Raw genomic sequence first — 14,410 nt, forward strand, 5'->3', positions numbered from 1 at the left:
CTTTTGCAGTAAAAACCAAGTGAGGGGGACCTGTGATTTTTCACCCTGCAGAGATAGATAGATATAGATAGATAGATAGTAGATAGATAGATAGATAGATAGATAGATAGATAGATAGATAGATAGATAGATAGATAGATAGATAGATAGATAGATAGACCATTATTCTGTCCAGTCTTGTATTATTAGGTATTATAAACTTTCTCCCTCTTGTTGCATTTTTTTAATTTTTTTTTTTTTAAGCAGCCATACGTTGAAATTCATCTTATCGCAATTCGCTCTGCGGACTCAAATTTGCTACGCATTAAGTTCCATGTGACTGAGAGAAACTCCTTTTTGTCATGACTTCTACTCAAGCTGTTTTCAGATAACACATGAGATTTACATAGATTTAAAAGTTTCTACATTCTCATCTTTACTTGATCATAAATTGAATTACACCTCATTTAATTCCCACTTTCACACTCGGATTTACTTGTTTTTTATTTACTGGACAATTAGTTGTTTTTTGTTATTGAGTATACAAAATAAGAACATTTACAAAGAATGCTTTGTGACAACCCCCTTGAATAAGAACATTTACGAAGAAACAAAGAACTCAACACCTGAATGCTTTATGACGACCCCCTTGTAGCGATTGTGACGTGTGTGATGCATGTAGCTGACGAGCGCAGCCTGCCTCGGGCTTGTCGCAGGCGTACTCGCCGTCCTTCATCTTGTTTTCTCCAGTTGCAACTCTCAGTGAGGTGAATTATTCCGCCCCCGTTGCAATTGCTGCGATCCTCAATGAGGCGATTTTGGTCAAGCATGTGGATGGGACTCAATTGGTCTCTGCTCATGATTGGCTTATATAGGACATGCGGTTCAGGTAAGCATGTCCCCAATGTTATCCATCACAAAAAATACATACACAGCTAAACACGTTTTTGTCATAAGTGGTCTATTTGCATCATCAATATTTGTTTACACAGAATTCCCTCTTTTAATTTCTTTCCGAAATTCAGGACTATTAAGAGACTGATTTCAGTGCGTTTTCATTTCCCCTAATGAATTGCAGGGCGTATTTGAATTTATAGTCCAGTAGGGGGCCAGGCTTCGGCTTACCTGATTGAGCCTGTAGTTTAAAATCCCTTCACCATGAAACTCATTTCAGTCCAGCCAGGCTTGGCTTTGTTCTTTTTCATTTTATATAAGGACTGCTGGCTTCTTTTTGCTTGGGCCTCGAGTGGTGAAAGTGTGTGATGAACATCAATTAGATTTGAGTTCACTGTCAATGAAATGCATGAAGACCACACATAACTGGTTGTGTCTCGGCCCACGCAAGGTTGTAATTATCTATTTGTGTTGATACAGAATTATACCAAGTTATTGAAGGTTAGAAAGTAAAGTTACTTGTTTCAGTTTACATGCGTGCAGTGACGGTTCTAAATTGAATTACTACTAACTACTACTTCTGAGTGCCCCCTCAAAACAAAAAATTGCACAGACGGTATACAAAAATCCAACGTTTATCGCGGATAATTGGTTCCTAAATCACCCCGTGATAAGTGAAATCCGCAACGTCGGGTCACCCTCTCATCTGTACATTTTTTGTGTGTCAATAAATGTATATGAAACCATTTAAGTGCATCTGTTATTATATGAACATAATAGTTTCAAACGTAAATAATACATTAATCGTATAACATACAGAAAATAGTGTATAAATATTGAACATAGAAATATTATACGTGTTGGTGTGTGTAACATATGTAGATGTGACGTTCTGTTGTTAACCTTGTATAAATAGGGACCTCTAGTGGTCACAAGTTACCATAGTAGCGCTATGCGTATTTTGTAAATGAATATGTAGCTGTAACTAAATTATACATACTGTAAATATTATTTTAGGACCCTTTTATCATTATAAAAACTTTTTATAACATGGTACAATACTGTAAATATGTTTTCAGAAGTCTTTTATTATAACCACTTATACAACCACTTGTTATTTAACAAAGTACAACACTGCAAATGTGTGTTTGGAACTCGGCTGGAAAAAATCTGCGATGCAGTGAAGCCGCGATAAACGAACCGTGAAGTAGCGAGGGATCACTGTATGCTCAAAATATTTACTGCAATTGAGCTTGATATACCACAATATCTATAACTATTATACAGACATCTCTCAATGCATACATTTAAATAAATATGCCTTTACACACTAAATGTCATTAATGTATCGTATTAATGTAAGAAATAATTTCAGAAATATTTATAATAATAATAATGAAGGGGCAGAAGGGGCCAAAGGGACCAAAGGGACAATGGTCGTCGTCTCCCTTGACAGAATTGTGCAGTTGGTTGCAATGCCCCCAATGAAGAGCATAAAGAGCAAAAACATGCATCAGTGTGCTCTGATCTGTTCTTCTGATCCCCAAATTGTGCCGTCAGCAGACAAGTGTGGTCCAGGCTGGCTCGAGTATGACTCCAGCTGCTACAAAAAAGGGGACGGCCCCAACGGTTGGCTGGGGGCCCGGCACCACTGCATTTGGGAGGGCGGTGACCTGGTCTCCGTCAACACCTCACACGAGGAGCAATTTGTGAAGCGCACCATGGGCAAGAATACCTCGTTCTGGCTGGGACAATCAAACCACGTGAGAGACAAGCGCAAATAGCCGTGGACTCTGTTGCGACAACTAGCATTTTTTTTTCTTCCCCCAGTACTGCAACAACACCTCGTGTGACTTCCGAGGCGAAGGATACCAGTCGATGAGATGGTCCGATGGCCAGAGAGATATATACGTGAACTGGGAAACATATTTTCAAACATGGTAAGAAGTCCCAACTTTGCATGCTTTAATTTTCAGGTGGGCACATGTCCATTTTGAAGACAGCCATTCCAGGAAAAAAAACAAAAAAGCACAATCTTCCAGTTTGGCGCGTCTTTTGTTGTATGTCTCGCTTTACACCTTTTCTCCCGACAGGAGCAGTGAGCCGATGTGTGCCTACGTCGTCCAAGGGGCTAGGAGCCAGTCTGACGTGTGGCGCGCTGGATCCTGCGGTTCCTCCTTGGCCTACCTGTGCAAACGACCGCTGCGTAAGCCTGCATGTCCGTCGTTGAAAGGAGAAAAAAATGCATCTATTTGTGCAGGATGCCCGGCTGGACAGGGGTGTTCCCCCATAATCGATGGTTACGTTTTCGAAGCAGTGTTAAGTGAGTTGGTAGCACCCTTTTTTCCACCTTCATCATCTGTCATAGTTTCCTACTTAATGTTTTTCCTTGTGTCCTCAGCTTCCCAGTGTGACAATGACAGCTTCTTGTATAATGGTTATTGTTATCATTATGAACAAAAGGTGAACAAAAGTTGGGAGGATGCCGAAACGTTCTGTCAAGCCCGCGGAGGCCACCTGGCCAGCTTTCACTCAAAGGAAGAGGGCCAATTCTTGTATGGTGAGCACCAAGAGGAACCACAGCAATCATCAGTCACACAAAGATGGCATCATTTGCCTGAAGCTCTTCTTGCCCTGAAGCTCTTGTTTTCTTTTCCTCAAGATCACAGCTCTTCGGTTCATTGGGTGGGACTCAAGAAGAAGAATGACAATGACTGGAGAACCAACAAAAACAGTGACGGAACAATTTATGTAAGTGATATGCTTAATGCCATTGAAAAAGTCATTTTGCATGAGCTGAGTTGGCAGGTTGCTGGATAGGTTCCAGGGCAGACTACAGCCATCCGGTGCACAATGTTTTAAGGCATCAAGCAGCCATTTACCAAGTATTGTCGCCATGACCTCTCATCTTAGACAGTTTTTATCGTCAGGTGAGGTGGCAATTAAGATGTCCAGGAATATATGGTGGCTCTGGTCTTTACGTCTTCAGGGTTAGTTGCATTGTGCATGTTTTTTCCTAGTAGAGACAAATAGGTTGAGAACATGTCAGGAAGGGCACAACTTGCTTCATGTTTTTGGAATGTTCAGAGTACTTTGACAACATGAAACTGATACCCAATATGAAACAAAAAAGCCACCAATTGGGTGATGGCGGAGGAACCGCGGCAGGAACCCGAGCAGACCAAATGCAGTTGGGTAATTCTCATCCAAAATGTCACCCGCAGGACTACGGCCTTGAAATTGAGGACTACAAATTGGGTGAATGTACAGTTGGGCTATTAAATGGAGCGATTGGTGTCAACCAGGACTGCTCCATTCGTCTGCCATTTTTCTGCAAGAGAGGTGCAGAAATCCCGAAGTCTCCCTTTGGATGTCACACATTTGCTTATATTTGCTTCGCTCCCTTTCCCTGCAGCCATGTGCGGAGGGCCTCGACAGATACCATCACTTGACATACCGGGTAGGTGGGCAGGCGTCTTCCACTGCCGCCATTGACACACCTCTCAAGCTCCGTCTCACTAAAGGCTGGACTCACAAATGCGGCTGGTGGTTGGACAACCCCTACAATGACTTCTGCTACCTGATCAACCACCAGGCCATGGAGACCTGGACGGACGCAGAAGACGCCTGCCAAAGCTTTGGAGGGAACCTGCTCAGCATCGCGGACTCGAACGAACAATCCTTCATAAACGGTAGGCGGCCATGAATTAAACTATATCAGCCACAACATCAAACCAAACGACAAGCTCAAGTAAAATGAGAAGGCACATGTAGTAGATATATGGTAGGTACTCACAAAGGTGAATAGGTCAGGGGTCAGGACAAAGACCTGATTGTAGCAGGACAGCACACATCAAGGTCACACAGGCGGCAGCGGTGGTGAAGACACAAATGAGGCAAAAGGTTTGAAGACTTCAACATAGCTTGGCAAAACTATCTGGACGCATTGTTCAGTTTCGAACCGGATTAAAACTCGCGAGCTTGAGACAAAGGAGAGAGCATCACAACCCCTCTTAGCTGTGCAGGAGTTGAATGTACGCCTTATAATCCGGGGCGCCTTATATATGGACAGTTTTAAACGGGCCATTCATTGAAGGTGCGCCTTATAATCCGGTGCGCCTTACATGTGCGGAAAATACGGTACGTTTTTGTTGGTCGTAAGTAGAGCAGACAAGAAAAGGAATACTTTGTCATCAATTTTATGTGATAACATTACATGACGGCTTAGCCTCTTGTTCCGAAGAACGTTCAAATGTTAAAAGAAACTGGGCATCGCGGTTTTAGGAAATTGAATCGAATAAAAATGTAGAACTGAAACTGAACATTAAATGGTATCTTGATCAACATCCCTCTTTATCCATGTTCTTCTTTGATCCAAAAGGTATCATCAAGACCCTGACGGACTTTTACGTAATATGGTTGGGCGCTAAAATCCGATTCGATGGATTCTCCAAGTGGAGTGATGGATCACAGGTCACTTACAGTGACTTGAAGAAGCAAGGTCGGTCTGAAAGCATGTCTGATGTTTGTCGGCTGCTGTCTAGAGGAGCGCTGAGAACTTGTCTCCCTCCAGTTCCAGATCTATCCACTTCGACCAAATGTCTTATGTTAATTGGCAGCCGCGAGTGGATAGTCAACTCTTGCCAAGACCCGAAAGGCTACATCTGCAAGAGAATAGGACAAGGAAAAGGTAAGATGAGACACTCCAGCGACGGTAATCAAGCATTGACGTCCATCTTTGCCTTTCCTCTTGCAGGAGTGAAACAATCTTTGGCTTCTGACAGCGGTAAGTCGCCTGGAAGTGAAATTTTGTGCTACAAAAATTATGACATGCGTCTCACAATACACCATTTTGGCCCGAATAGAAGATGTTGTTTGCATTGAAATAAGACTGAAAAGGTGGGGGTCGTCTTATATTCGGAGTAGCCATTATACCGATTTTCACTTGTGCGCAGCGGTAAATTAAAGGTTGCTGGTATCGACTGACTATGTTGCTGTGATCGTGTGTGTCTTTGACACAAAGTAAGTATATACATTTCATTGTTACTACTGTCCACTGTTGTGCCGCCGTTTGTTTGAAGCTCCGGCGCGCTCCTTTAAATTTGCCTTGCATCGTACGAGTAGCCGTTACGCAGCAGCACGGCCAGCAAATGCATTTTGTGGTCTCGATCGATGACTTATGTTTGGTGTGTTGCCGAGAGTTGATTTATTTTTATTGCCAATAATTCAGTAAAGCAATCTGAACCACGTTTTCCCTCCTGTGTTCTGACCGACACCCAGGGGTGAAAAGAGCATAACCATCCGAGCCAACCCTCTACAGTGCTCAGGCTCCCCAACAATAGCGGTAGCAGTTATTTTATTGCAATGTTAGACTTCACTTTGATGGTTAATGCAGTTATTGCAATTTTGTTGTTTTATCACAGTAGATTGGTTTATTTACATTTCAAAAACCAAAAGCCATTCATTTACAAATGTGATTGCACTTTAGTTTACATATTTAAATGTTCAGATATTAAAATGTGATAGACAGTTTTTGCATGATTTGAATGAGGCAAAATAACATCCTTTTTCTCTCAAATATATTGTTATAATCATTTGTTTCAGATTTAATTGTTCAAAAAGTCTTTTTTCAAACTTGAGTCTTGAAAAAGAGGGGGTCGTCTTATATTCGGGCCAATACGGTACATGGCCCACCCAAAAAAAACGGTCGCACCATGCCAGCCAACAATCTATGCATTTTTTTTTCCCATCCTCAACTGATAAAGAGCACCTTACATCCTCAGCCACATTTTATTGTTTTTGATGTTGACTCATCGTCTTGTATGCAGCGATGGTTGTTTCTCAGGTGTGTTCTGTGAAGGTAAGTTTTCAGGAATCGTTGAAAAAATAAAAATGTTATTAATCCCATTGGGCTAACGTAACCAAGTCAAGCCCGGATCTTTCAATTTGCCCAAGACAAGAAAAAATGTGCAAGATAAATTTAGTTTGTCTTGCAAGGACAGAAACGGCCAAATTTGCTTTTGACAAAAGGGTGGACCCGCGAGCTGCCCCAATGGCGGCCCCTGAGGCCCACATGTGGAACTGCACAAAGAGCAAAACCGTGTGTGCTCTGATCTATCCACCTGATCCCCAAATTGTCTTTCAGCCAACCAGTGTGGTGCTGGGTGGGTTGTGTACGGCACCAGCTGCTACAAGAAGGTGGAGGCCCCCAATGGTTGGCTGGGGGCCCGGCATCACTGTTTCTGGGAGGGCGGCGACCTGGTCTCCGTCAACTCCTCAAGGGAGATGCGATTTGTGATGAAAACCATGGGCGAGGAGACCCCGTTCTTCTGGCTTGGACTCTCCAACCTGGTGAGGAGGAAGTGCAAGCGGCTGTGGACTCTGTAGCGACAACTGCCATTGTTTTTTTCCCCCAGAAATGCGATGTCTGGTGTCGCTTTGAAGGAGGCAAACAGCGCCTAACCTGGTCCAATGGCCTGAAAGTTGTTTACGAGAATATTACATATCATCATCCTTGGACGTAAGAAGTCCCAACTTTGCATACTTTGTCATGTGGGCACACATTAAGGTTCTGGAAGTCTGCCACTCAAGGAAAAACGACTGCAAAATCTTCAGTTTGGCCCGTTTTTCCTCCTGACAGATTCAATTTTTCATCCTGCGCCTACGTCAACCAAGGAGGAATAGGTCTGCCTGGCATGTGGAGGTCTGGTTCCTGCGGTTCCTCATTACCCTACATGTGCAAACGGCCACTGAGTAAGCCTGCACGTCTGTCTTCATGTTGTCGTTGAAAGGAGAAAAGAAACGCATCTTTTTGTGCAGAATGCCCGGCTGGACAGGCGTGTTCCCGCAAAGGCGATAGTTACGTGTTCAAAGCAGTGACAAGTAAGTTTGCACCATGTTTTTTTCCGCCTTCACCATCAGTTTTTTTTTTTGTGGCTTCAGCTTCTGTCTGCAACGATGGCAACTTTGCGTATGGCAATCATTGCTATGCTTACGAGAAGATGTACAAAAGTTGGGAGGATGCCGAGAAGTTCTGTCTCACCCGGGGAGGCCATCTGGTCAGTGTCCATTCCTGGAAAGAGACCAAATTTGTGCGTGGTGAGCACCAAGAGGAACAGCCGTAGTCGTCAGTCCCACAAAGCTGCCCTCTCTTCAGAATCTCTTGTTCTTTTCCTCAAGATCACGCAAGGGGTTGGTATCCTTGGCTTGGACTAAGGAAAAACAACAATACATTTGAGTGGAGTGACGGAACAGATTATGTAAGTGAACATTTTTTAAGAGCTGGCGCGGTAATCAATAGCAAATCAGAACAAATGCCGCTTGAGGCTTCAACTTTTGGATTGTTTTAGGGGGTAAAGGACACAAAACATGTTGCGAATGATTGCGGAAGAAGGGCGGTGGTAAGCAAAGCAAGCATAACAAGTTCATGTCGTCCGCAGGACTACAAAGAGTGGGAAAGAAAAAAACCTGTGAATTGCGCATGCCCAACTTCTCGGGGGCTGTTGACTGACTGCCCCTGCACGGGAGAGCGACCATTTGTCTGCAAAACAGGTGTAAACATCCCAAGCGCTGCTTTGGATGGACGCGTCACACATTTGCTCATATTTGCTTCCCTCCCGCCATCCCTGCAGCCAAGCTCCGAAGCTTTCCACAGCTGCCACCATTAATTGGTCAAGCAGGTAGGTGGGTGGGCGTCCCACACTGCCGCCGCAGATATCCTGTCTGCACCGTTTTCAAGCGCTGTCTGCTCGCAGGCTGGACTGACAATTGTGGCTGGTGGCTGGACGGCCTCTCCGGCGACTTTTGCTACCTGGTTGACCGCTGGCCCAAGACCTGGCAGGAGGCGGAAAACGACTGCAACCGCCTCGGAGGGAACCTGCTCAGCATCAGAGACTTGCCCGAGCAGAACTTCCTACATGGTAGGCTAGTCATTCATTTGCGTAAAACTAAACCGATGCCTTCCAATTCATTCATGGCACTGTAGGAAGATAAGAAAATAGATGATAATGAAGTACAAGTAAACCTGAGATATAAAATGCTAACACTATAGACACCCCTTTTCTGCCGTGCCCACCATTAAAGCAAAATGAAGGCAGGCATGCGTAATGTGAATGGCAAGATTTTCTTGGTTTTTTTTTTTTGTGTGGCATCATTTTCCTTATTTTTGTTGCAGTATTGTTATCCAATGCGAAGCGTTTTGTCACAGCTGTGCCAAACCCATTTGCATTCTGTGAGACGTTTTAGAATCTTCCATGTTCTCCTTTGATCCAAAGGTTACACCAAGGCTCTGGCCATGGATGGTAATGCCTCTCTGTGGTTGGGTGCCAGAACCCCTCTTAACGAAGATGACAGCGTGTGGACTGACAAATCACCGTGGAAGAAAATCAAAACGGTTGGAGGTCAGTCTGAAAGCGTGTCTGATGCAATTTGCAGAAAGGGTGGAGCGCTCAGGATCTCCTGTCTCCTTGCAGGTGACATGAACTCAAATCAAAGTTGTCTTTCCATGGTCACTGGCAACGGGGACTGGAAGGTCGACAAGTGCGACAATAAGAAAGACTATATCTGCAAGAAAAAAGGTAAGGCGTGACACTCCACTGACTGTCATCCCGTTTTGATGACAATCTATGCCTTTCTTCTTGCAGGAGTGGCGAAGAAAATACCTTCATCGTCTCCTAAAAGTGGTAAGTCACCTGCAACTGAAAAGATGCGAGACAAAAATCATGACACATGTCTCACAATGACGACAACCTATGCCTTTCCTCTTGCAGGAGTGACGAAGAAAATACCTTCATCGTCTTCTAAAGGTGGTAAGTCACTTGCAACTGAAAAGATGCGAGACAAAAATCACGACACGTGTCTCACAATGTACAAGTGTGCCTTATAAGGTACGTTTTCGGGAATCATTCAAAAATGAAAACCAAGTCTAGGCCTGGACCTTCCAATTTGGTTGACACAAGACAAAATGTGGAAGACAAGTTCTGCTTTGTACAGACACAATGGTGGACTTGCACCAGTGGCGCTGCCATTGTGGAACTGCACAAAGAACAAAAAACACATGTGTTCTGATCTGTCTGCCTGATCCACAAATAGTGACTTCAGCCAACCGGTGTGGTCTTGGGTGGCTTGGGTACGGCGCCTATTGCTACAAGAAGGTGCAGGCCCCCAACGGTTGGCTGGGGGCCTGGTATCATTGTGTCTGGGAGGGCGGCGACCTGGTCTCCATTACCTCCTCAGTCGAGGAACAATTTGTGAAGGACATCATGGGCAAGAAGACACCGTTCTGGCTGGGACTCTCCAACCTGGTGAGACGGAAGCGCAAGCGGCTGTAGACTCTTTCGTGAAAACTGGCAATGCCCCCCTCCCCCCAGATATGCGACAACATTTGGTGTCGCTTCAAAGGCGGAAGCCAGAAGTGGTCCAATGGCCAGAGGAGGTCACACACCAACTGGGCTTTAAATCATACTGAAATGTAAGAAGTCTTTGCATGTTTTAATTGTCAGGAGGACACACTTTAACGTCCTGGAACTGACTTCCAAAAAGGTTTCTGCTGCTGTTTTATTGGAAAGGAGGGAAAACCCTCCTCTTTGTCCCTTTTTTGGCTGTGTGTCTCACTTTTCTCGATAGAACCAACGTTGCTTCCTGCGCCTACGTCAACCAAGGGGCTTGGAGTCAGCCTGGCAAGTGGCGCTCTGGATCCTGCGGTTCCTCCTTGGCCTACGTGTGCAAACGTCCGCTGAGTAGGCCTGCACGTCCGTCGTCACGTTGCTCTTGAAAGAAGAAAAGTGCAACCGCGTCTTTTTGTGCAGGGTGCTTGGGTAGAACGAGGTGTTACCCCAAAGGCGACAGTTACATGTTCAAAGCAGTGGCAAGTGAGTTTGCAGCATGCTTTTTTCCGCCGTCATCGTTTCCTCCTAAATGCATTTTTTGTGGTTTCAGCTTCTGACTGCAACGATGGCAACTTCCTTTATGGCGATCATTGCTATAATTACCAGAAAATGGACAAAAGTTGGGAGGAAGCTGAGGGGTTCTGTGCCGCGCAGGGAGGCCACCTGGCCAGCGTCCACTCCAAAGAAGAGGCCCAATTTGTGTATGGTGAGCACGAAGAGGAACCGCCGTAGTCGTCAGTCCCACAAAGCTGCCATCATTTGGCTGAAGCTCTTGTTCTCTTTATTTTACTGAAGATCACTCTCAAAGTCAACGTTCGTCTTTTGTGGGACTCAAGAATGCGACGACTGACTACGAATGGAGTGACGGAACAGCTTTCGTAAGTAAAATGCTTAAAGCCTCATTTTGTACTAACTGAACTAGAAAAGTCCAAATTTGAGCAGAACATTTTGTTGAATTACCAGGAAAAAAAAATGTCCTGAATTGTCATAATGTGGCAAGAATGCAAACATTTCATTGGAAGGTGGAGGGTAAACGACCTAGAACCTCGTTGCGAGCGATTACGGAGGAAGAGCATGTTCATGTCGTTCGCAGGACTACAAAGAGTGGGAAAAGAACACCACAAAGAACACCACTGGGAAATGTGCATTCCCAAATTCTGTTGGGCAGATCAGTGCGTGCCCCTGCACAGAAGGGCGGCCATTCGTCTGCAAAACAGGTGCAACATCACGAGCGCCCCTTTTGGATTCTCAAGTACTTGCTTATATTCGCTACCCTCTCCTTCTCTGTAGCTAAACTCAGAGGGCCTCAACAGCTGCCACCATTAGTTGGCCAACTGGGTAGGTGGGCAGACGTCTTCCACTGCCGCCGCCGTTGACACACCTCTCAAGTACTGTGTCACTCACAGGCTGGACTAGCAAATGCGGCTGGTGGTTGGACATCTCCTCCACTGACTTGTGCTACCTGATCGACCACCAGGCCAGGAGGACCTGGAAGAAGGCTCAAGACAACTGCCAATACTTTGGAGGGAACCTGCTCAGCATCGCCAACTCTTCCGAGCAGACCATCATACATGGTAGGCAGCCTTCCAATGGCTTTCCAATAAGTTTGTCGTCTAAGTGTCCCATGGTTCCTATCACACGGTCCTTAGCGCTATTCAGTACCAACACACGGGGCTGCTTTTGGCTTGCTGCCTTCATTCTTTGTGATCAAAACCTCCAAGTTATGTGGTCAAAGAGTGCAGCTGCCATTTTTTTGGTTGGAATAAGAAACCTGCGTTAAATCAAAAGCTTTCTGTCTTGCCTCAGCTGCTTCTGCACCACGACAGACCTTTAGAGAATTTTGCTCTCGCACAAGGCTCATGGCGCAATGAGTGGTTTAGTAAAGTGTGCCTCTGGAGGATATTTCCAACTGTTGTTCCATGTTTGCCTCGGGTCCAAAGTTTACATCAAGGCTCTGGCAATTAAGCCATCGCTGTGGTTGGGCGCCAATCCCGCCATCACTCAAGATAACACCAAATGGATTGACGGAACCCCGTTCACTTACTCCAGATGGAGTGCAGGTCGGTCTGAACGCCTGCTCGTTGGCCGCTGTTTAGAGGAGCGCTTAGATCTTGTCTCCCACTAGGTAAAGGGGGGAAATGTCTTTCCTTTATCACTGACAGCGGCAACTGGAAACCTGACACTTGCGACAACCAGCGAGGCTACATCTGCAAGAAAAGAGGATATGGAAAAAGTAAGATGAGACACTCCAGCGACGGTCATCACATGTTGACGTCCGTCTTTACCTTTCCTTTTGCAGAATGGACGTCTTCTACTGGCAGTAATTCACCTTGAATTGTTTGGTTCAGACCAAAAAGGTACTTAATTTTTTTCGTTTGATACGGTTCCCATTCATACATTTTGCAAGTGAAGTATATTTTGTAAACCAGGGTGACCAGACATCCTCTTTTCCCTGGACATGTCCTACTTTTGAGCCCCGTCCGGCATTTTGTTAGGACTGCCTCAAACATAATACATGTACATTGTCAATAAAATTGCCACTCCGTTCCATTTCACTCAATTCCAGATTTTTCTATATCACGTTCAAATTCCTGTGCTTTCGCTAGGTTCGTCATCCTTAGGAAGCTGAGTGCTTGTCATGCAAGGCAAATAAAGGTGCCAATGCACCCTGCAAGAGAAGGATTGAAGTGGAGCCCTTTTTTTTTTCTTCAAATGCAGCACTGATGGCCGTATTTCTTTATTTTACTTAGTGTACCACTTAAGTAAAAAATGTAAGCATACACATTTTTGTTAATGGATATATGTTTAGGTTATTGTATATATGTTTTGTGTTATTCGGGCCAAGGTTAGGTTATTGTATATATGCTTTGTGTTATTCGGGCTAATAAATAACAATTACTATACACACACCATGTCATTTGTGTCGTAACTTGACTCCCCACCCCCCAAAAAAAAAACACCCCTTCAATAAATAATCACACCCCCTCAGAAAAAGTGTCCTCTTTTTCAGAAACCCAAATCTGGTCACCCTATGTAAACACATCTACACTTGTTCTTTATGAGAGGCCAGACGCTAAAATACAATAACATGCAAGGCGTTTTTTTTTTCCTAACCGGTGCAGATCATAGAGGCGCATGCATCTTGATGATGCTTAATGATATCCTTGGCCCATTTTAGGTTTTGGAGTACTACCTACAATTAGCCCGGTGGCAGAGTTTAGAGCAGAAGTTGTTCTATTTTTCATGTGGAGAGTCAACTTTCCCACCCCAAGAGGCTGTATGATAAGTATTGCGTGTGGAATTCATCATCTCTTTTGCAGCAAAAACCAAGTGAGGGGGACCTGTGATTTTTCACCCTGCAGTCATTTCAAATAGAAGTCTTGCACGCACACTCAGTTTCTCACGTTTTGTTAACATGTGCACGCACCCCCCATAACAGTAAGGATGACCAAAGGTTGGAAAAAAAAGTCTGGAAAAGTCATGACATGCCTTATTTGTGTCAGTTCTTGATTTAAGGAGCTAGAGCTAGCTTTTATCTCAGATAAAAAAAAAAAGGGAAACATTTTAATGGCTTGAATGTAGTTTGTTTTTGCTTACATTCATATCTATGAACAGAGGCTGTGATTTACCGAAGTCAAATTCCTTGTTTGGCACGCTCAAACATGGCGAATAAACTCTTGAATCTTGAATCTATGGATGATTTAGTAAAGGTCACTGACATGGGGCACATGGGTAAGAGGTCTTCCTTGAGGACCACATGAGTAGCCTGTGGACCTGTCAAAAGTATGTCATCAGTGATGGGACATTGTGATTTCCTAAGAATGAATTGAAGTGATAGTTTGAGAATGTTAGACTCTGTAGATATTTATAGAAATGAAGTGTTGCATTTTCAATTTTTTTTCTTTCCTAAATTGTTGATCATCAAAGTGATTAAGATGCAAGAAGAAATATAAAAGCCTGTCATGCTATCAAAACGAGGAATTCATACAAAAGCATCACTGTTCCACTTTATATAGACCACAACTGAATGAGTAAAACGTTAAAAGAAAAATATTATAAACGTGATATGTAAAGGAAATCTGCCCCTTTCGTGGATTTTCAAGGGCCTGGTCAGCAAAAACACCAGAGTGATCAAGTAGTGGCTCTTCTGG

General features: G+C 44.2%; 2 protein-coding genes across 12 annotated transcripts in view; one reads left to right on the plus strand and one right to left on the minus strand.

Moving 5' to 3' along the window:
- The first annotated feature begins 693 nt into the window (after nucleotides 1-693).
- On the plus strand, nucleotides 694-13,166 carry LOC148394080 (macrophage mannose receptor 1-like). 3 transcript variants are annotated; one of them, XM_088382886.1, is made up of 38 exons: nucleotides 694-868; nucleotides 2,434-2,636; nucleotides 2,704-2,813; nucleotides 2,967-3,196; nucleotides 3,275-3,433; nucleotides 3,536-3,624; nucleotides 4,098-4,215; nucleotides 4,289-4,333; nucleotides 4,398-4,565; nucleotides 5,255-5,374; nucleotides 5,447-5,563; nucleotides 5,630-5,659; nucleotides 7,019-7,224; nucleotides 7,290-7,393; nucleotides 7,514-7,626; nucleotides 7,693-7,755; nucleotides 7,816-7,971; nucleotides 8,053-8,132; nucleotides 8,313-8,424; nucleotides 8,505-8,552; nucleotides 8,628-8,792; nucleotides 9,147-9,272; nucleotides 9,345-9,449; nucleotides 9,516-9,554; nucleotides 9,642-9,680; nucleotides 9,964-10,175; nucleotides 10,242-10,342; nucleotides 10,498-10,610; nucleotides 10,680-10,742; nucleotides 10,810-10,965; nucleotides 11,055-11,137; nucleotides 11,353-11,476; nucleotides 11,550-11,597; nucleotides 11,666-11,833; nucleotides 12,200-12,319; nucleotides 12,385-12,492; nucleotides 12,559-12,616; nucleotides 12,866-13,166. In XM_088382886.1, the coding sequence occupies exons 1-37, from the start codon at nucleotides 787-789 to the stop codon at nucleotides 12,591-12,593; spliced, it is 4,158 nt and encodes a 1,385-aa protein (XP_088239012.1). In that variant the 5' UTR covers nucleotides 694-786; the 3' UTR covers nucleotides 12,594-12,616; nucleotides 12,866-13,166. The 3 variants fall into 3 exon arrangements, with proteins under 3 accessions (XP_088239012.1, XP_088239009.1, XP_088239010.1); XM_088382883.1 differs by having other exon boundaries at nucleotides 7,693-7,971; XM_088382884.1 differs by having other exon boundaries at nucleotides 2,437-2,636; nucleotides 7,693-7,971.
- maoa (monoamine oxidase a) overlaps nucleotides 1,942-14,410 on the minus strand; it is a 35,143-nt gene continuing 22,674 nt past the window's right edge. For 2 of the 9 annotated variants that reach the window (XR_015859825.1, XR_015859819.1), the window contains 5 exons: nucleotides 12,304-12,466; nucleotides 7,916-8,084; nucleotides 5,356-5,537; nucleotides 4,670-4,702; nucleotides 1,942-3,889 (listed from right to left, as the gene is read on the minus strand). The gene's annotated coding sequence lies outside the window, so the exon portion shown is untranslated. The remainder of the gene's footprint in view (nucleotides 3,890-4,669; nucleotides 4,703-5,355; nucleotides 5,538-7,915; nucleotides 8,085-12,303; nucleotides 12,467-14,410) is intronic. The other 7 variants (XR_015859826.1, XR_015859821.1, XR_015859827.1 and 4 more) reach the window with 5 other exon arrangements.

The sequence above is a fragment of the Syngnathus floridae genome, chromosome 8, assembly GCF_059516105.1.
Source record: "Syngnathus floridae isolate MCC-2025c chromosome 8, RoL_Sflo_1.0, whole genome shotgun sequence".
NCBI classification, from domain to species: domain Eukaryota; kingdom Metazoa; phylum Chordata; class Actinopteri; order Syngnathiformes; family Syngnathidae; genus Syngnathus; species Syngnathus floridae.